This window comes from Hippocampus bargibanti, linkage group LG04, assembly GCF_051943395.1.
Source record: "Hippocampus bargibanti isolate YZ-2025 linkage group LG04, ASM5194339v1, whole genome shotgun sequence".
In the NCBI taxonomy this organism is placed as follows: domain Eukaryota; kingdom Metazoa; phylum Chordata; class Actinopteri; order Syngnathiformes; family Syngnathidae; genus Hippocampus; species Hippocampus bargibanti.
Window position 1 is genome coordinate 16,355,922 of NC_142737.1, and position 22,872 is coordinate 16,378,793.

Genomic DNA, 22,872 nt, shown 5'->3' on the forward strand with positions numbered 1-22,872 from the left:
GGAGGACAGATCATCTCCAAACAAGCAACAAAGAACATACTGTCAGTCCTACCAGTGGGATTGAGCAAACGTTGGATACGCAGATTCACTCGTTATCTTCTAACTGGTAAGTGTAATACTTCACTGACCTGGATGTGATCGGTGATCATGATTAAATCTTTGATATTGGATTGACTAAAGCCATTTGGTCCCAAAAAAGAGAAATGGTCCGCTTTGCACTTTAGCAAAAATTTCTTGGTTTTAATTCCTGTACAGGGTGATGCTGCAAAGCACATGGTGATCAAGTGGGAAGCCTCTGGCATTACAGGGAGGATCGGACAGGATAATGGGCCGTTTGTTAACAGTGATGGAATCCCACTTGGGATAAGGTTCACCAAGTTGAGGAATAGGTGCTTTTAAGACTGATGTGGTCGCATGAATGAGACAACAGTATGTATCTGAGACTCTAATATCGTTTCATAATTTGTAAAATCACTTCAAACGACTTCTACTGAGCGTATTTTACAAAGATTCTACGGCATATAGCTATATTTTACGTTTTAAGACTCGCGCTGAATCTTCAGGAAGTCTTGTTTTCGAGTTGGTGACGATACCTACCGTGACGTCACGTCTGGGACGCCCCCTGACCGAGAAAGCGAACACAAAATGCATTTTGGGTACTTTGTTTGGTCTGAAAACTTCATGTTGATCCGTGTTGATGGCGAAATTAAAACGAAAACACATAAATAACGCGATGGTGAATCGTTGTGTATTGCAGCAAGACTACTATTTGATACTAGTTGACACAAATTCCGAGCAGACAAAGCAGCCCATTTCCAACTGAGCTTGGGCGCATTTGTGCATTTTCTGGGACGCTACATTTCAGTCCTGACGGCTCGAATTGATACGGGAGGACTTCTTTAATCGATTTCAAACATTAATGCTTTCCTCTTCAGAACTATTTAAACCATATTCATAACTGGATGAGTAACAAGGAAGCATCTTCTCCAAATCTGAAGCCATTGTTTTGAGTCTAGAGCAGGGGTCTCAAACTCGCGGCCCGCGGGCCAACTGCGCCCTCGAAAGACTATTTTGCGGCCCGCCTTGATATGAAAGATTAATGTAAGTGAGGCCCCATGATTGATACGAATGAAACTTGTGTGTGTGAAGCTGAACAAGTAGGCAAGAGAGGCCATGTTTCGGACAGTTCATGTTCAATATTTTATTTATGTTAAGAAAGCTATGGGTGAAAGAACTGTTAATACAGACATTTGAAACTGTGTTAAAATAATTAGTTTACCTGTGGTTTTCTCAGGCGTCTGTATCTGCCTTATGATCATTATAATTATTTTAGTTATTTATTACTGGTTAATTTATTTTGTATTCATTTAACTCATTTGTGTGTGTTAAAAATAAAGATTTTGAGAACATTGGAATGTTTTATCTGTGCTTTTCTTGTGGAAATCATGATGCGGCCCAGCCTCACCCAGACTCTGCCTCTAGCGCCCCCCGGGTAAATTGAGTTTGAGATCCCCGTTCTAGAGCAAGGCAAGATGTCCTGGCGTGACGTCACGAACAAGGGGGCGGGACCTTCTGAAACTGGCCCCTTCTGGGTTCATTTTTTTGCAGTTTTTTATTGGTGTTTTGCATTTGACTAAAAATATCATACTCCGTCTTTTGGGTATTTTAGATGCTATCAAAACGTTTTTCTGATGTCAGTTAGGAAACAAAAAAGTGGTGTCTGTTGTCCTTTAAAGGAGTGTTTTTGTAGCATATGCAATACTCTTTTTTTCAGATCTTTATTCACTAAACAATGCAAACACGGTGAGACAGCAAGAGCGATCCACCAAGTCATTTTGAAGTAGTTTTGGGACACTAACTTATTTTTATTGTTTTTTGCATTTGACTAAAAATATCAGCCTGCGTGTTTTAGGTATTTTAAATGCTATAAAATGTTTATTCTGATGTCAGTTAGAAAACAAAAAAAAAAATGGTGTCGGTTCTCCTTTAAAACAGTCTGATAGCATCTTTTTCCTGGACTGTGTGTTTGCCCAACGTGCAGGCTTGTCAGATGATAAAGCAGCACTAGTCATATGTTCTCACACCGAAGAGAGAAAACAAGGCCCATGCCAGATTGTTTTCTGGTTATTGTTCATTGTGTGGCTACATTTTTTCCACACGCTCACACACATCTTGTTTTGAGAGCTCAACAGAAAAGAGAAGCCCACAAACCAACCAATTCTACTTTGCTGGTTTTCATTTGGGTCACAGGTGAGATCGAGCCTATTCGATCTGACCTAGGGCAAGAGGTGAGATACACCCCGCACTGGTTGCCACTAAGTTAGTGAAGTTGTAGATCAGTGAGTAAGTACACAAGTAAATAAATGGCAAAGTAGGAATCTCAGTTGGTCACTGGGTTACTAAATAAGTATGTAGGTAAATTAACTCTGCCCACTCCAGTGCCAGGGTTTTTGTCATTGTCACTTCAATTCCAGGACCCACAGAATATTGAGTTTTTTGGACCACATGAACATTCACCAGCATAAAAAACTTCAGACGTTCTTCTTTCATCAGAAAAAAAAAGTTATTTCCTAAATTATATGGCGCTGGAGTTATATGAGCTTGAAATGAGGGTGACTGTCCAAAATACAATGCAATACATATTGGTTTATATTGCGATTTAACAACAGTTGAAGTTGGAACAGTGTTAACATGGAAAAAAAGGGAAATGCTGCCCCTTGTGGCATGGAAAAAAACATTTCCATGGCCAGCACTTTATCGGCATCCAAGCATAAAAAAACCAAAACCCGAACAAATTCAGGAATGGCGCTCAACGTCATACTTTCAATTCCCAAATAAATCCGTGAATGGCAGTGAATGAGTTAAGTATGAAGCAATTGGATTGGATTGGATTGGATGTACCTTTATTCGTCTCGCAGTGGAGAAATTTACATTTCACGGCAGCAAAGTTATGAAAGGAAGAGGAAAGGAAAGAAAGAAGTAGAAAAACAAAATACAGGAGCTGCTGGAAAGGCAGCCACTCTCGCGGTGCAATCTTGAAGTCAAAAAATAGGTTTGTTGGTAGGAAAGTAACAAATTAGTGGGTTAATGTTTTCGAACATTATTTCAGGATTGTAGATTTAATTTTAAAATTTATTAACTTAAAGCAATTACAGTCAATATGTGACATGTTCTGGCATTCTGCCTAATCATTTACTTCTCCAATCAGTTTTTGGAAGAGGCCCTCAAATTCCTCCTGAATCATAATTCTTCCTTTCACCAAGATATTTTGGACAATTCTATGCTTTGGATATGGTGGGATCACTTTGGAGAATGAACTTTACCGTTTCCACAGAAAGGTCGACTAAGACAAGCTCGGCTGAAATTTGGTGTGGATCAGCATGACTTCACCATCTTTTTTTCTGTGAAGATATTGTCGTATTTGCAGGGACAATTCGGACCCTTCCGTGAGCTCTCTCACAGATGGTGAAGAAGAAGAATGCGCCCGACAGGCCTGACCGCGCTGCAATAATCTTGTGACTGTAATTTGTCTTAAAAAATGTGCATGTAGAACAAGTGGTGACATTGCAAGTGCATGAACACTCAACAGAAGCAATACAAGAGCAGTTATTGTAATAAGAAGCTCTGATTCACAGCAAGCACAAAAATGATCACCGTGTGACGAGGAATTGCTTGCCACGTCATTCTGTCCTCACATTTTCAATATTGTGTGGACTGTGACGAGATGATTTTTACTGCAGTTATATTTGTGACCTGGCATAAAGATTTGACTTTTATTTTCTAATTAATTTGTAAGTCACAACTGCACAGTTTCAGCTGCTTTTTAGTGTTGGCAGCCAAAGGTGCAATTGTTTATAATTAATCAAGTGAGGGGGGTGCATTATATTATATTATCGTCATTTGAGATGATCATCATTGCCATTAAATAACCCAATTGAAAAAGAAGACATGATTATTAAAGTAACAGATTATTTCAAAATACCGTATAAATTACATTAAATATACTGGACTGTATATTAAAAACAAATGGTGAGTATAGTTTTGCTTTGTTTGACGGCCGCTGTGCCGAGGACCATTTTGTGTTTGGGAGCCTTTTAGCGAGCATTTTCATCTTTATTAAGTTCATCGAGTTGCTTGTTCTGTAGCCACAAGGGGACACGAGTCTGTGTCTTCTTGTGTCTGTCCCAAGCCCGGATAAATCCAGAGGGTTGTGTCAGGAAGGGCATCCGACATAAAACAAAACAAACATGCATATCAAAACTCTGAAGATGGATGACTATGATTCGCTGTGGCGATCCCTGAAGGGAAAAGCCAAAAGGAAATAAAGAATATATTTAAAACAAACAAAATAAATTCACTCTACGTATGATGAGAGTAATTCTATTAGATTTTGTTTGATTCATATTTTACCTTGCACTGGCACCAGCTTTCACATTTTTGCGGGAAACGATATATCGCACGTAATACGCGACATGACAACAGTGATACAGGAAACCATTTTACGAAAAAAAAAAATCCACTGAACTCATTCACTGCCAGACATGTGCAAAAATGTGCCCGCTCCAGTGCCAGGGTTTTTGTCATTTTCACTCTAATTCCAGTATTTACAGAATATTGAGATTTAGGACTACATACACATTCAATGCAGTGTAAGAAACCGTAGATTCTCTCCTTTCACCAGAAAAAAAAGTTAATTCCTAAATTATATGGGTCTGGAGTAATCTGAAGTGCAAGTGGGAGCAGCTGTACAAGGCTAATGCTGCTTCCTCATGGGAGGCAAAAACATTGCCAGAGGTCTGACCAGCGCTTTATCGGCACCCCCCGCAAGAAAAACCCGAACAAATTTGGGAATGGGGCTTTACGTCATATTTTCAATTCCCGAATAAATTTGGGAATGGCAGTGAATAGGTTAAAAAAGGCAAAAGTGACCATACATCATATGACTTGGAATTAATCAATAAATGAAAGTACTGAGCACACATTAAAAACACACCAGATGAGGCAAGATAATCATGTTCATTGTAACATTTTTTTCTAACATGAATACGAGTGCCTTCAAAGCCGTTCAAAGGAAAGTCATTTTTTTCATGATGTGTCGATGCTCTATTTAAACAGTGTCTTGTCACAGTGTATGACGTGCTCCGTGAGTCAAAATGTCAGTTTTTGAACCGTTATACAGAGTCATAAATGATCAGATACTTTTCTATGCACGCACGGACATGCAAACAGGGTCGGATATATCGATAGTCCCGGTTATATCGATATTTTTTCGGACTCCCTTGAATATCGATATAACGAGACTTTACTGTATATTGTTATATATTGACAAATTACGCCACAGATGATTTAATAAAACACATAAAGAGTGTTTTTACAAATCCATAGTTTCCCCCCTTTGAAAAACTGTTTAATTCATTCAGTTGGAATAATGTTGAGGTCTCGTGATGGTTAACGCTACGTCTTTCTCCCCAGACGAGTATGGGACAGACCCAGGACAAATTAGAAGGCGGAGAACAGACCCTTGTTGAGGGATTGGAAGACTGTGGAGATTCAGACAGTCAATCAAATGATGTCATGAAGGCAGGAAGTGCCTGTGAAGAGAAGGCTGGCTGCTCAGAGGGAAAATTCTATTCAGTGGAGGCAGACACGGAAGATCTGGATAAATGTCACAATCAGGACTCACTAACACCTAGTGAGAGACATATCGATTTGTGGGTGAGGCAGCTTACTGCAAGCGAGGTGAAACAAGGAGTGCCACGAAGTAGAAGAGAAGAAAGAAGGGACACTCCATTGCTTTCAGCAGGCCAAAAACAAAAAGGTAGAGTAACAACTGAGGAAAGAGCTTCGACATACAAGGTGTTGACTAAAAATAAGATTCGAGAGAAGCGTGCTGAGAAGCATTTTGAAGTCTCCTCAAAGATCAAAATGGAAGACCACTTTGAGGGCAACCAAAACAAATGTGATTTGTATGGCCATGTCGCACCCTCTTGGGATTCAGACTCTCTAATTCTACAAATTGAAGCGAACAAAGCTCACGAAGACACTGAACTATCTAATCCACCCGCAGACACCGATACCAGTTTTATTTTGGAGAAGCTGCTGAAGAGAAACCGAATTGAGACGTGTCCATCCCTGGAAGAAATACAGGAGATAAAAGCTGATGAATTGGACATGGAGCTGGATATGACCATGCCTGTTGCTGCGACAACCGATTTCACCCCTGAGGAAATGAACACAGCGGAATACATCGCCCGTAGCATATTATCGTCGTCTACAATCAAAGCAACCCAGGGTGACTTTGAAGTGGAAGATACTGCTAACCGTTTGACCAAAAAATCCAATTTTTGCAGAAGTGATCCGGTGAAAAAATCAACAAAGGCTCCAGACAACAAAGCAACCATACAAAATAAAACTGCTTTACTTGAAAGAAGGTCTTGTGAGGACAAGTCTGGGATCACTAAGGAAGCGGCGCTAACCTTTGGGTCCCCTCCACTGATAGAAAGTGATGACCATCCAGCAAACACAAATGATGTCCCCCAGGAAAGTGATGACCAAAAGACAAACTCTGAACATATTCCGCCAACTACAAATGAAGATGCCAGCTCTATTCCGATCCCATCCAAGACCAAAGAAAGTTCCCAGAGGCAGAATTTTCCCACGACCAACAAAGAAACGGAAACACCAGAGCAGCCTGATAAAGAATCTGTCAGAGAAAGTGATGCCGGAGTTGTAATGAGAGAAAAGCCCACCGACACTGGCAAGTCGAGGCCTGTCTCTGATCTCATAAAAGAAAACATACAGCTCCATGAGAAGCGGCTCCATCATGATTGGTCCAAGCCCACCGAAGTCAAATGTGACGAGCATAGTCAGTCTGTGAAGGTAGCACAGATGAAGGCCACCTTTGACTCACCTCTCAAATCCCCAGAAAAAGTAATCGAGAGGAAGCCTTCTGTCAGAAAAGGTAAGGCCTTTGAAAACTATGGGACCACATCGTCTCACTAATAATATGGGTGGGACATGAAAGCATAACAGCATACATTACAGTCATGAATGTGAAGCGCTTGAGTGGGAGCTGCTTTGTGCAATTTACCATTTAGTTTTCTAATTTGAGTTTGTAAGTTTGAGCAACCATTTCAGTTCAAGCAAGCACACACACACACACACACACACACACACACACACACACACACACACACACACACACACACACACACACACACACACACACACACACACAGACGCACAGATCAAATTTAACAGCAATATATGAAAGATGACAAACCTGGCTTTGAAAAAAAAGTAAATAAGCAGATCATTTTATTTTTGTAAAACGATACAAAAGTCTTAATGAAAAAAAAACAATTTCACTAAGCAAGTGATTAAACTATAATACACGTTATTACTTAAACACTGACCCAAGATTTTTTTTCAAGAAAGAAGGGTTTTAGAATATGAAATCCAATCCGATAGGGTTGAACCGGGACTACACTGGTTTCTGTTCTCGCGATGTCACCGGAGTGCAGCGCTAAACTGTTGCTTAATCCATGTATTTAGTTAACTGTTAATAGTTCTTTTGGGCCCTCTAGTGGTCATGGGTATCTAAGCAGGTACTTCCTTGACCTGAGCCTTGTGTTTTAAAAGGAAGGAAGGAAAAGCGAACAACTGCCCCTGAAAAGTCGCGTTATCACAGAACCAACGCTGATTGTTTGAAAAATATGTCAATCAAATCCGCTGTACTAATCAGACACTGCTAAAACAAGTCGGGGGCGGGTCTATGTTCTGAGCAGGGAAAGCGCTCAGACAGGAAAGCAACTTGGATCAGTCTCGGGTGGATTCGTTGGACTTACGTCGTTCTATATCACTCTCTTTTTCCTGGGAATATTTTCAAATTTACTCACAGAAGGTAGGTCATGTATTGTTGTGTTTTGGCTATCCCGTTTTCCCAAAAGTACTCTGCTTATATCTATTTTACAATGATTGTTTTTAAGCTAACCTTAGCCGGCGACGGCACTTAACCCATTTGACAGTGGGAAGGAAATTTTTGTTCATTGGCGAAATTAAACGTTTCGTTTCGCTTGGACGTGTGATCGACGTTAATTGCGGAAGTGGGATGGGCGTGAGTGTGGTGGCGAACCTTTTATGTGGTAGTAAAAACTTAGATCTGCGATGAAGCAACGCAAGGCGGAGGTGCAGCAGGCAGAGAAGCCGCGCCCTGGCCCCTGGCCCCTGGCACCATGCACCCACTAGTTTGCACCTTCACAGATGACAGGAGTTCTCCGAACATATTACGAGCTACTTGTCTTATTTTATCACAATGCCCAGTTAGAAGTGGCCACGACAATGTGACAGCAATGTCGTGCATCTGTGCCACACACGGTTGCTTGGTAAATGATTATCCCTCAAGTCACATTCAATGAAACGAATTTTTCATAAAAGCCGCAGCGTTTACATTTTACCTGTAGTTTTTTTTTTAACCCGAGTCACCCTTAAGATAACTGACTGTCTGGACAGTGCACTTCAAAATACTTTCAGACCAGAATTATTTGTTTTTCTTTTAATTCCAAGCCAACATTGGGGTCGATGTGCAGTTGTTCCAAATATTTACAGAGCCATGGCATTTTACCATATTTAACATATACCAGAAACTAAAATTAAGGCACTTGACCTGGCAAAGGAAATGTCACAGGAAATGGAAATGCAGGTTTATTATGTACCTTTTATGTCTGGCAGTGGATCATGTAATTGTAATAAATATTTGAACAAAAAAAGTCATTTGTAGTAGATATCTATGTGAAATATTTTTTTCTGTGGCACACTGGTTCGCAATCACTGAACTACGTTAAATTGGGCATTGACTTGCTTCTGCCATGAGTCTTGCATTTTACACTCAAAATGTGGCTTTGCCCTGTTGGCATTTTTCTTTTTATATGTCTTAACTTTTATTGCCCCCTCATTAATATTGTTTTAACAGCATACTAATTCTCATTTAAAAGATTTTCTTCTGAACGCAAAGAGAATGTTCAATAAAGAAAGCGGCAGGAAGTGTCAAGGGGAGAGAGCATGATTTGTGGATTTTTGACCCCCACTTAAAAACGCTACGTTAAGTGTGGTGTTGCGAGTTACGGGAGTTTCTTTGCTGAGTCTGACTTGAGGATGAATGCTGCTAACTCAGTTACTGTCCAAAAGGCTTGATAGACGACAGCTGGGTTTAGACTTGTGAACCATTTCAGATACACTGACTTGGAGTAGTTGTGCTGCAGTGCAAGGTCTTTGAAAGTGCATTGACTCGCTTTTCATGGTCTGGCTATAGAAGTGGGTCAGGAAGCAAGAATCATCATGAAATGCCACAAAGGTTTGTGTTGGTTGGACAATAAGAAAGGCATTCTATCTTGTTTTTTTCTTTATTTATTGTCAAGGTAGTGGCGTTTATTTGTATTCACCAACATTATTAATTTTCATTGACTCTTAGATTTAATTTTGCAATGTAGAATAGCAACCATATTTTCACGATCATACGATGCACTACATAAAAAGGCATTGAGTCGGTTGCGGGTGCTATTTCTGTATTTAACACATCCATAAGACGCATGGTATTTTATGACGCAGGCATGGTAAAATGTATGCTGGGTTAAAAAAAATATGGTAGCATGCAGGCACGCTGGTGCATGTTTTTAAAAATCCAGCTAGAGGAAAAAACGAGTTTGGCCATACTTTATTGTAGTATTTAAAAGGTAACACATTATTTATCTATCAATACTCATCCTCAAATCATTCAAAGTCCTCATCTTTTGCACCCCAAATGAACAAATCGACAAGTTTATCATCAAACACGCCAGGTTCCTTCACATCATAGTTAGTCTTGTTTCTGCGCAACTCTGCAAAAATGATCCTGGCTTTTGCAAAAGTTCGGACAACATGCAGGCAGACTCCATCCATTCACAAATTGTGAACGTATATATCGCCCGACTTGGCCTCCCAGTTGTACATAAGCTGTGTTGGCCATCGCTCCCACTCCATGCGCAACTGCACCTAGGTTGTTTCTGTCCATTAATGTGGCAACCAAGAAGAGTGGTGAAAGCTGACTTCTCTCAGCCTGGTGTGCATACTGCTACCATGCTGGTCCGCTTCTTCTCTGCAATGTGGTTCAGCGGAATGTCGAAAGTGAGCAACACCTCGTCCATATTGGTGATGTGGCTGTTTGTGGATTGACGTCCATCTTTTTTTTGTAATTCAGTATGGATAGTTTGATTGTCCCTAATTTTTTTGCCATAGGAATGTGGAATGTGTGATTGGTTGAGGAAACAGACGTAATAGAGGCCAAGTGAGACCAGCAGAGAGAATAAAGGATATAATCTTCCAAAGTGTCTTTACTTAATCTAACGCATAGCATGGTGCTTTTTTTTGCAGGCGGTGCGAAAGATGGCAAGTTTTTCCTTGAGCCTGGCTCCCAGTGACATAACCAGACCAACGTTAATGTTTTTCAAGCGGCTCTTTTTTTCAGTTCAATTTTGTTTCGCAGATTTATAAATGCGTCATCTTTTCTCCTCACTATCAGTCTGAGGAAAGCTATGATATGGCCAACAACAAAAATGAGTCTGACACCCTTACGCTGAATCAAATATATCTACTGAGTACTCGTGGCTGTTTTGCTTGCTGTGTGTACGTAACCTTTATCTTTCCATCACAGTTAAATTGCATTTTATAATTGTTTCTCTGTGTTGCAAGGCACGGAATAATTCTTTGAGCCTGTTTTAGAAATACAGTAAAGTCTCGTTATATCGATATCGGATATATCGATAGTCCCGGTTATATCGATACTATTTCTATGCACGCACTGAGAAAATTACATGCAAACAGGGTCGGATATATCGATAGTCCCGGTTATATCGATATTTTTTCAGACTCCCTTGAATATCGATATAACGAGACTTTACTGTAACTGCAAATGCCATTTCTTCTTCCTCTTCACTATAATGTATGCAATCGCATTTCTGAAGTAGTGATGTGTGTCTGTGAGGCATTTATGCTCTCTGTATACTTGAATGGAGCAGAGGTTTGAGTAGACCGCTTGGTAGGTGAAAGTAAAACAACACGTAATCTCATTGGTCCACAAAGCATTGGAATGTAGTGGGGAATCTGATGACAATGGTGGTCTTAGGCCTTGGATACAGGAAGGGGATTTAAGTGGCGTCCCATTCAGTCTTCATGACAAAAGACGTGGGTGTGAAAGTTATCATAACCATTTTAATGCCAGTATCTCAACATTGTGTGAACTCGTCGTGTTTTTGTTGGTGATTGAGTTTTGTGGATTGCATAAGTGAATATTAACACGTCAAACTTAGCACCGACATTTCCAAAATGCTCACCATGTATACAACACTCAAAACAACTGAAATTGCACCGCAAAATTTGTATTTAGCCCAGCAACTGCAGAACTACTGGATGCACTAATAATTTGACACAGTTCTGTTTCATGGCACTTAAAAATAAAGTGAGGAAAACGTCTGTGTAAGCTCTCAGTCATACAGGAGTGGTCCATAAAGTGAGGAAAGTTAAGCGGTATACTGGAATGCAGAGAAGCTTGCTAAAATAGTGTCATGGTGCTCTCCTCTTGGTCTTTTCCTCCGGCTCTGGGGTACTCTTTCTGTCTCAGCTCATTAAGGTCAAATCTGCTAGTTCAGGATGCAGTTGAGCATTCTCTTTACTTTGATAAAGACCAGACTGGGCTGTAAACCTCAGTTGACTGTCACTGGGGAAGTATATAACATGCCTCCAAGGTGTGTCTGTCAATGATATATGTCACAGGCCGTTAAACTGGTGCTTACTAATGCTGCCCTCAATGCTCATTCAGTGACATTTTCCCGAATGTGTAATGAAGGAGACCTATTTAATTGTCATGGACAATTTCAAACAGGGCTCGTTCTGTGTTTGGGAGTTCACCATGTGCCAGCATGGGATAGTGTGATGAGCGCACGGAGGGTTATTTGTCTCTCTGTGCCCTGCGATTGGGCGGCAACCGGTTCAGGGTGTCCCCCACCTATGCCTATCACCCCCTGCGACCCTTATGAGGATAAGCAGCTCGGAAAATGGTTGGATGGATGGTTTTGTACATGGCCGCAGCTTGATTGGTTCCAAGCGCTGACGTCACCCAATGACGGCACGATATCTCATGGTTTACAGCCATGTGGATTGGCTGTGCGTCTTCGAGGCCCCACCCAGCACCCCCCTCTGTCTTATCACGTGGGTTATTATATAATTATTTCGCAGATTTTTGTCAATAGCAGGTGGTCCTGGTCCCCATTAACCGCAAAAAACAAGGGATTAGTGTACACCTTAAAGACGCTACTTCTTTTCCTTTGGGCATTTCCCGTCAAGGGGGCGCCACAGCGAATCAGTGTACTTTAGAGGTTTGATTCACGTTTGTTTTGGCCAAGCTTTTACTTCCTGACATAACCCTCTGTATTTATCCGGGCTTGGGACCGGCACAAGAAGACACTGGCTTATGTCCCCTTGTGGCTACAGAACAAGCAAGTCTATGATCTTAATAAAGACGAAGATGCTCAGTAAAAGGCTCCCAAACATAAAATGGTCATGGGCACAGCAACATTCAAAAAAGCAAAACTATACTCGCTTGCTTAAATTTGCAGATGTTTATCATGCAGATCAGTGACAGTTGACTGTGCCCCATATACTGCTGGCCGAAATGGCAAGCTTGGCCTTTCTTACCTTCTCAGCTAGGCAGGGGCGTGAGGGCGTGCAAACCAGACAAGTGCTTACTCTGTATCTGGATACTTCATATACATTATTACTAATGATAGACCAAGGGTGACAATCATTTATTAACAATGATCTACTCTGCAAATCGCCAGCCGCGCACAATGGTGTATGTTTGTTCACGTGCATATGCAAACATGCATTCTGTGATGAACAACAACCATAAGGGACCTTTCTTCTTCTTTTCCTTTCGGCTTTTCCCTTCAAGGGGTCGCCACAGCAAATCAGTCTCCTGCATCTTTAGAGGTTTGATCCGGATGTTTGTTTTGGCCAAGCTTTTACGTCGGATGCCTTTCCTGACACAACCCTCTGTATTTATCCGGGCTTGGGACCGGCACAAGAAGACTTATGTCCCTTTGTGGCTACAGAACAAGCAACTCGCTCAGTAAAAGGCTCCCAACACAAAATGGTCATCGGCACAGCAACATTCACAAAAGCAAAAACTATACTCACCATTTGATGACAATGCTCTGATCTTACCGTGAAATGGGCATCTCTTTCCCTACATTGCATCACATTTGGAATACTTTTTTCATTCATTGACGGTGTGCCTTATAGTCCGGTGTCCCTCATGTATGGAAAAAGTTTGAACATTTCATTGGGGGTGTGCCTTATACACCGGAAAATACGGTAATTGCATCGGGCAGCTTGCCAATGACATGCCGCTTCTTCTGTCGCAGCTTGGAATTGAAGCGGATTTATGTGGGACAGGAGATGTGAGACAATCTCTTTTCGTCAATGGATGCTACAGCTTCGTGTTTGCTTCCAACATTTAGCTTGTAGCACATTCCACCATGCCGCCCCTGATCCACTGCTGAAAAGGATGCTTTGATCCTCTCCTCTTTCTACTAGAACTGCTTCATGTCACAAAGAGGGTACATCAAATGCTGAAGAATGAATGACTGTCTTTGTGTTGTCATATTATTTGTTGTTTAGTTTTCTGCGAACAAAAAAAAAAGGACTTAACGAGATACTAGATATAAACACAAGCAGCAGTAATTTGCCTTGCTCACCTACATGGCTCCAAAGTAAAGTTCAACTCATACTCATACTCACATGAATACTCAAAAGTATTCATGTATTTTTTTTTTTGCCTGCACGCAATTATCTTTCACCTGCATTGACATAGCTAATCGCCAAACCAACATGAAGTATTTCTTGAACAAGTTGAAACTTCTTCACTCACGGACCTTAAGTTCAGCAGGTTGTTACGTGCGGCTGAATCTTTCATCATCATTTTTGTTCAAATTTCAAAGCAGATCTTGTTGAAAGATTTGGGCTTATAAAATACACCCATATCACTCCAGGATAAGCTTCCTGCTTGTGTCTAATTCCTATCCTACAGAACCATATGTGCTTGTTCCACCCCTATGAGCTCTCATTCAGTCCTTCACTGTGGAAAAGCCATCTTAGAAAACAAATGTCCAATTTTGTTGGATTGACATGTGCAAACAATAGAATAAATCATCACAACCACAACCACTTTTGCAATTTTGGCTCTGAATGTTGTGTGCGAGAACAGACCTGGATTGGTTTTAGTCAAACTGTGCTTTATAAAAAGCCTCTGTTGAGATTGAGTCGTCACATTGGTATCATATAAATGAGCTTGTTTTCTAACAACAATGAAGCTTTTAAAGTGGTCATATGTTAAATGAATTCATGATTGTTGTGTTTTGGTTTGGAAAGCTTTTTGCTTCGCCATGCAAGTTTTTAATTAACACTTGACATATTGAATTCAGTTTTGTGTGCATTTCAAATTGAAAATGCTGTCTTGTCTCTCACAGATATGAAAGGAGTTGTACGGAAGAGCAAATTCCGTCATGTCTACGGCCAGGCGGTGAAGAATGATCAGTGCTATGACGATATCCGGGTGTCAAGGGTGACATGGGATAGCTCATTTTGTGCAGTAAACCCGAAGTTTGTCGCTATAATTATTGAAGCCAGCGGTGGTGGAGCTTTCCTGGTTCTCCCTCTTCATAAGGTAAGATGAATACAATGACTGTGAGCATGAAATTACCACTATTAAAATGCCAAGTCTTTGCGATGTGAATAAAGTGACACCGGGGTAATTTTTTTCATCAAAATATAGTTTACCTTTGTCGTCGCCAACAACCCGTGCATGTCGGGGTGTGCGTTATGTATAGACAGTGTTCAATATAACGTATGAATTCTCAAAGAATGCAACGTTTGTGCAAGTTGAGAACAGAACTTTCAGGGGTATAAATATTTGCTGCAAGTCTTTTATTATATTTATATATTATATTTATATTTCTATTATTATATTTTAAACAGATGTTTTTTTTTCCTTGTGTGATTAGGGTGAGGTTGCTGCAGAAAGCCACTGTGACTCAGCATAGCCACGTATCATGTTTCTTCTTTTAGAACACGCCATTCCTTCCCCTCGTGCTTTCAATCTCATCCTTTGTGTCACTTAACTGAACGTCGGCTAATTTATTCCCTAATTTCCATATGAAGGAAGCGGTGGCAGGGGAAAACCAGCTCAGCAAGTGAAACATTCCCAATGATTCCATTCACGTTTTGGCGTAGTTTCCACCTCTTTCCTGACGACTGTGATATTGAAACAAGTTTGGCTGAGACTTCCCTTAAATCATCGGAAGGAGCCACAAGCATTTATTACAACGGCTTTCATTTCCGGGAGTGGTTTCTTTGAACTTTTTTTGTTTTTGTTTTTTCTTTTCTAAATGATCCTAAACTGGAATGTCATCTAAAAATGTATTGCACAATTTGGGAACTAGTTGGCTCGACTAGAAAAAAATTGTAGTCTGCAAAAGACTAAAAATAATAATAATAATAATAATAATACATTTAATTTCTAAGCACCTTTCAAAACTCTCAAGGACACTTTACAGTCACGGGATAAGAACTTTTTTGTGCGGGTGAGTAGTGGCAGCCATTCGCGCCAACTTTCACTCTACCCGGAAACACAGCAGCAAAGTTATGAAAGGAAGAGGAAAGAAGTAGAAAAACAAAATACAAAATCTAAATAACAAATATGACAATACAAAGACACACAGTCATTCATTCTTCAGCTCTTGCTGTACCCTCTGTGTGACATGAAGCAGTTCTAGAATGGAACCACCGCTCTCATACAGACCTGAATGCAATGGAAAATCTAAAGAAAGATCTCAAAACGACTGTTCACAAATTCTCTTGATCGAATCTCATTAAGAGTTTTTTTTTACACTGATGAATGGGCAAGGGCAACAATTTCTCTCTCTACGTGTGTAAAATCGATAGACAACCCAAAAGTATTGATGTTGCTGTCACAAAAAGGGGGTCTACAAACCATTAACCTAAGGAATGAATCATTTTTCATATCCGAGTTAGAATTTTAAAATACTGTATTTACCGGTGTATAATGCGCACAGGAGTTTAAGGCACACCCCCAATGAATGGTGTATTTTCAAACTCATTCCATATATAAGGCGCACCGGACTATAAAGCGCACCATCAATGAATGAAAAAAAAATCCAAATATCATATTTAAATATAAAGGTTTTCCAAATATAAGGCGCACCACATTATGAGGCGCCACAGCAGAGGCTGAGGTTACTCACTACTTGTACGAGGGAAATAGTCGGTGGCTGCTGACAGTAATTGCAAGACCTATTGTGGCTCAATATTACATATATACACATATAAGGCGCACCGGTATAAGGCGCAGGTTCAGCTTTTGATGAAAATGAAGGCTTCTGGGTGCGCCTTACACACCAGAAAATACAGTACTCCATACATTTTGTTCCACTCCGATTGTGTCCCACTTCCTGTTGATTGTTCCCATATTTAGATCTTGATTTGAAACCTAAAATGTGGCAAAAGATCAAGGGGTGTCCTAATACTCCTTGCAAGGCAGTGTCTGTTGGTACGTTTATGTGTGTATGTCCTAGTATGAATACATAAACAGGGAATGCTCTTCTCACCCGTCAATCACCTGATATTGCTGTACGTCACTTTCTTGCTCTGTTGGTTGAGTCTGCGTTTACCTCTGCTGCGCAGTCCCGCTGACTGCAGAATTTACCATATATGGTCACATCTGCTCCCTCCCCTGACAGCCTTCCAAGAGCATTTCCTCTCTGCCTGCCATTGGCTGCTCCGTGCCGTGCCACTCCATGCGAATGTAACCGCTGAGATGAGAGAAGCAAGCGCTGTAATCAGGGAAGTTGTCAGAAATGACTCGAGCTCCCTATGAGGCCACAGTGCAGGCATTCTCAAAAGTTGTGTGGGGAAAAAATATACATCATATTTAAGAATGAACACTTGATATCTGTTTTCATAACCGTATGGTGCTCTTGTAGCGATATTTAGAGCTGGAAGCCTTACCAGTTGTGATTGTGATTTGTCATGTGCTTCCACCTTGTTTGCATCCCGCACATGGCTAGAAAGACTAGTAAAATGGGAATTTTCCATGACACTGTATCGGACAGCATCCGCATTGAAGAGATGTGTGATTCATACCTTGGGCTACAAGGCGGAGGAAGTGCGCCGGCCTCTTGTGTCAATGAAAAGAATGTCCTGTCCTGCCGAATGGAATGCTGTTCCTCAAATGTGTTTTGTGTTTGGCTGGTGTGCTGCTTTGTGCATGTGCATACATGCGTGAGTGTGAGTGAATCACCTTTATTTTCTGGTTTCCTACCGGTTGCTGTGCAACTGGTTGTTCTGTACGTTTCGGATACTTTTGTTACACTGGTTAAAAAAAGTTCTGTAATTGTATGCTGTGGGGACCTTTCACGAGATTTAACTTTTCACACAAGCGGCCTTACTTTCAAGGCTTTATTTTTGTATTTTTTGGCATTCATAACATTTGTTGCTGGAGCGCATCGGATTGCAGTGTTGATTGAAATTGTCAACTCTTTAACAAGAGTTGTCAGGATTGAGCCTGCTAACACAGATTTTTTGGGGGGTTTGTCCAAACATGACTGAAGTCGTGTCTCGATCAAGTGTAGCCTTAGGCTAGCTACTTGCAACCCGGGGGCCACCTATGCCCCGCCCCTCGTTCGAGAGTATTGAGTCCCCGCATTTGTCTACGCTCTCCCTACCAACTTCCAGTCAACTTTAAACAGAGCCACAAAAAAAAGACCATTTGACCATGAGAAGTAACATTTTTCATCAAGATTGGACACATAATTTATTTTCACAGATAATATTAAGCCTGCAGATCGTCTTGGTGGAAATTACAATTATGTTTGCCATGTCTGCCCAAATCAAAAGGTTTTAAATCTAGCTCCGACCCCCCTGTGTGGAGTTGGCATGGTTTTCCCATGCTCGCATGTGTTTTTTCCAACTTCCTTCCACATTCCAGAAATTCATGTTTGGGTACTTTGGTAGGTCTGAAAACTGTGTTGAAAGCGAAATTAGAAGGAAAACACATAAATAACGCGAATGTGAATCGTTGTGTGTTACACCAAGACCACTATTTGATACTAGTTGACACAAATTCCCAGCAGACAAATCTTGCGCATTTCCTGGGACGCTACATTGGGGTCCTGACAGCTCGAATTGAGACGGGAGGAATTCTTTAATCCATTGCAAACATTTATGCTTTCCTCTTCAGAACTATTTGAATCATATTCATAACTGGATGAGTAACAAAAAAGTATCTTCTCCGTATCTGAAGCCATTGTTTTGATTCTAGAGCAGAGGTCTTAACCGGTCCGTGGGTCATTTGGTACCGGGCCGCGCAGAAAGAATAAATCATTTACAAAAAAATGAAAAATTACCAGATTACATCCGTCTATGACTTACTCTTGACGCTGTCTAGGTCACGTGATACATACCGCTAAAGTTAGCCCACCGTAAGCGAGCAAAATGAGTAAAAAACAAACGTCTTTGGAAAGTTTCTTTATCCGCTGGTCCATGAAAATATTGTCTGACATTAAACCGGTCCGTGACGCAAGGTTGGGGACCACTGTTCTAGAGCAGGGGTCGGGAACCTATGGCTCGCGAGCCATATATGGCTCTTTTGATGATTGCATATGGTTCGCCGATAAATATTACATATTATAATACATATTGTCGTTTTTTTCGCCGTTCATTTCCCGTTGGGGCTGCAGTTGGCGGAAAGCGCAATTTTGATTGGATGACACTGACCTAGAATGGCCGAAAGCGCCATGTTGATTGGATGATAGTGGCCGTCATGTTGAAATAGGTAAACGCCCCTTTAAATGAGCCCAACTTGTGCACTTCAGCGTGAAGGCACCGGCGCATTAGAGGAGAGAAAATGTTCTGATTCTAATTTGCAATGAAACAATACCATCGATGAAACAGTCAAATGTCAGTGACATTTTAACAAGCCCGATGTTAACGTTAGCATCAACATACTTCTGCGAGAAGTAGATTGCAGATAGCAAGTGTGGAAGCTTATGAGCCGTGTGCAGGCTAGCTAGCAGTAACTTCGCCTCTGGACCGGCAAATTGAATTTCATTCTGATCGTTTTCCTGGATTTTTACCAAACACGAGGAACGGAAAACGTTCCATGTTAACGGTCAGTACTATCACAAAGTTATTTTAAATAATACATTCTGATATTTTGTTGAAAAGTGGCCGCGCGTGTGTGTGTGTGTGTGTGTGTGTGTGTGTGTGTGTGTGTGTGTGTGTGTGTGTGTGTGTGTGTGTGTGTGTGTGTGTGTGTGTGTGTGTGTGTGTGTGTGTGTGTGTGTGTGTGTGTGTGTGTGTGTGTGTGTGTGTGTGTGTGTGTGTGTGTGTGTGTGTGTGTGTGTGTGTGTGTGTGTGTGTGTGTGCGTGCGCGCACGCGAGCGTTTGTATGTCCGCGCGCGCACGCGAGCGTTTGTATGTGCACGCGCGCGTGCGTGTGGCTCTCGCTGAAAAACATTTCTAAATATTTTACTTTTATGGCTCTCTTAGTCAAAAAGGTTCCCGACCCCTGTTCTAGAGCAAGGCAAGACGTCCTGGCGTGACGTCACGAACAAGGAGGTGGGACCTTCTGAAACTCCGAGGTCATTTTGAAGTAGTTTTGGGACACTTTTAAGTCATTTTCATTGGTGTTTTGCATTTAACTAAAAATATCAGCCTGCGTATTTTAGGTATTTTAGATGCTATTAAACATTTTTCTGATGTCAGTTAGGAAATAAGAAAATGGTGTCGGTTGTCCTTTACGTGGGGTGCGCATCATCCAGTATAATTTTTTTGTTAGTATCATAATCGTGAGCTAAAATTTGGTCATTTCGCATTATTTAAATTGCAGCCCAAAATGTATTCTTTTTAAATTTTTGGGTGAATAAGAGTCTGTAATTAAACATGGATTCAAAACGCTTTGGCCTGCACTTTCTTGAACAACTCAAAAATGAAAAGGCTCATACCATTCATTTTGAGCGGTCTTGAAACTGTGATTTTTAAAAACTGTCACACTAATAACCGGGCCATGCCTTGGCGCAGGAAGTCGGAGGTGGAAGCAAAGCTATTAGGCTTAGGGCTTGGGAATACGGCCCTAACGTGGGAGCATTTAAGACTGAAATCCAAGGTGCGTACCATCTTGTGTAGTCGTTACACAGGCTTCACTTTTCTGTGACCTTACTTTTCTGTGAAAAGCGCCCAATCATGTCACATAGGACCTAAAAGAAGGTAAAATTAACCAGAAAGCTAGGTTTCTGTTAAATATGTCTACTGTCAAATTTGTGGGTTGTTTATTCCCAAAATGAGAAGTACGCTATATACTTATGAATTACATCACAAGAGTGATGATTAGTTTTGTTCGTGTGGGTACCTTGCGCTGTCTGACATTCTAGTAAATGGACTTGTACTCTTAAGTTATGTTTTTTTAAGGAAAATGATAATGATGGAAACAATGGTGTCTTTCTTCCACACTTTCAAAACTTTTTGGAGGTCAAATAATATTTGTTTTATTCCTTGTCAGCCTAGATAAAAACTAATAAAACACAGCCATGAGCCCACTGGATTGTCGCGTGTCAAAATGCTCACGATCCAGGTGATGTTGCACCAGGTCTCTTTATTCCTTGTTTAATGAGAACGCCTCATGCTTTTGATCCAACAAACACTTTAAAGTACTGATGCATAGAGATCTGTTTGAAAAAAAGAGAGCAAGAGTAAAAAGTTGTTAGAATAAATAGTAGATCATCTTTCATCTAGAACTGCTTCATGTCATCACAAACAGGGTACAGCAAGTCCTGAAGATGAATGAATGAAAGGTGACTTTGACTTTGACTTTTTGACTTTAGATGAGAAGTTTCGATGGAAAATGTTTGAGCTACAAGTCAAAGGTTCAAGCAAATGGGAAGCTCACCGGTCTTTAATTTGAGGAACATGCAAAACATATTTATGACAGTTCAAACTTCAAGTATGGTCATTGTGCATATTTATCAGGCAGACAAAAAACTTGGATCATACTTCCTATTTCCCTATTTAAGGAATCTTTACATTTCAACTTTAGTGCGACAACGAGCCCACGTGACAGCTATAGTTGACTTAGGATGGATGGCTTTGTGCAAACTCTTCTAGGCAGTTTTTTTTTAGAAATGTAATGAGACCCTCTTGCAGGTGTCCTCAGACCGGTTGATCTAGTGTGCGCAAATTAGTTTGCTATGTACACACCTGTCCAATGCAGAAGTGGATATTAATTGATTAGAAGGGGGCTAGTGTGGAAGCACCCTTATTTTGAGTGAATCTGTAAACATGTAAAAAAAATGGACTGTTAATCATATTCATACAGAGTTTTCCTGGAGAATTACAACATTATTTAGCTTGCATGACGGCATATCAACAGATGTTCTCTGCACGCTGCGGAATTCCCTATCGGGGATAAATACACTAGAAACGACTCAGTCTGTTATATTGGACAGCCGGGCCGTCCCTCTGCTCTCATTTGTCACACACATACCTGGCCGGGTGAGTGGCAATAAAAAAAAGCTTGTTGTCGGCCTGGTCTTCTCTGCACATGTTGATCATTCCAATAGCATCATCAATTTCATTTTTAAAATTAATGCCGCTGATTTAACTATATTTAACCATAATTTCAGTACATCCTTCATGAACAATCGGCCTTCAATTCCCAAGAGTATTGATTTTTGGCATTGAAATGTAGATAATTGACAATATAAATAAAACGGACTTTGCCCCTATTTACAAAAAAAGAACTTCAATATTAATACATAATGCACACAACCACGCAGTAGTGGCTGAATAGGTTCTGGTGGTTCATCACTACCGTTCGAATGGTGTCAGTCAGATGACAGTATGATTACATAGCTAATGGTCATGCATTTCCAGCCATATTGGGACAGTATGAAATTAAAAAAAAACTTGTCAGTACTCCAGCAGCTCATTCATTTGCTCCCATGCACTTATCTGGAAATTACCCAGAGGAGGAGAGCGTGTTGCAAATGTGGGTAGCCTAATCAGTTGCACAGGACATTAACCAGACTTGACCCTCCCTTGTACAAAGTCCACATGTAATTGGCCTTGAGTAAATAAGAGTTGTTCACATAATTTACAACACACTAGTGGCAGCAAGAATAGTCTAAACCCATTCATCACAAGTCTGCCATTTGATCAGAATTTTCAGAGATCTGAGCAACAGATTCTAATGAATTTCAAGAAAAAAAGGCCTTTCACATTCCTACATTTGGTTTCTCGCGCTGAATGGCCACGCACAGCTCCATTTGCTTGCAGACCTAAAGGACAACCGACGTCTCCAGACAAGTTGTGTCGATAATTTGTAAAATGGCTTCAAATGACTTATACTGAGCGTATTTTAGCATAATATAAAAAATATACAAATATAGCATATAGCTATATTTTACGTTTTAAGACTCACGCTGAATATTCAGGAAGTCTTGTTTTTGAGTTGGTGACGAGTCCGTACGTGACGTCACTAAAGGACCGTAAAAAAAGACGCATTCTAGCGGTCCTTCCATCACGTCAATGTATTTTGCTGTACTTGTTTGGTCTGGGGACCTCGTGTTGCACCCAAAAGCCGCCAGAAGAGGGCGTCCAAGCGCCATATAAGGAATTTATAAGCCTGTGGAAACAGAGGTGGCCACAGGAGGTCGCCATTTTGTGCCTCTTTTTTTGGTTGAGAGATTTACCCCCAATGTTGCCTCAAAA

At 40.8% G+C, this 22,872-nt stretch overlaps 1 protein-coding gene across 2 annotated transcripts in view; it reads left to right on the top strand.

The window, feature by feature from the left end:
• The window catches only part of LOC148899261 (coronin-1C-A-like), a 35,382-nt gene continuing 12,510 nt past the window's right edge, over positions 1–22,872 (top strand). The window contains exons 1-3 of one of the 2 annotated variants that reach the window (XM_088994374.1): positions 1–106; positions 5,473–6,961; positions 14,559–14,755. In XM_088994374.1, coding sequence (XP_088850500.1) covers positions 5,479–6,961; positions 14,559–14,755 — 1,680 coding nt within the window. In that variant the 5' untranslated portion in view covers positions 1–106; positions 5,473–5,478. Of the gene's footprint in view, positions 107–5,472; positions 6,962–7,758; positions 7,904–14,558; positions 14,756–22,872 lie in introns of those variants that run through there. The other variant, XM_088994375.1, reaches the window with a different exon arrangement.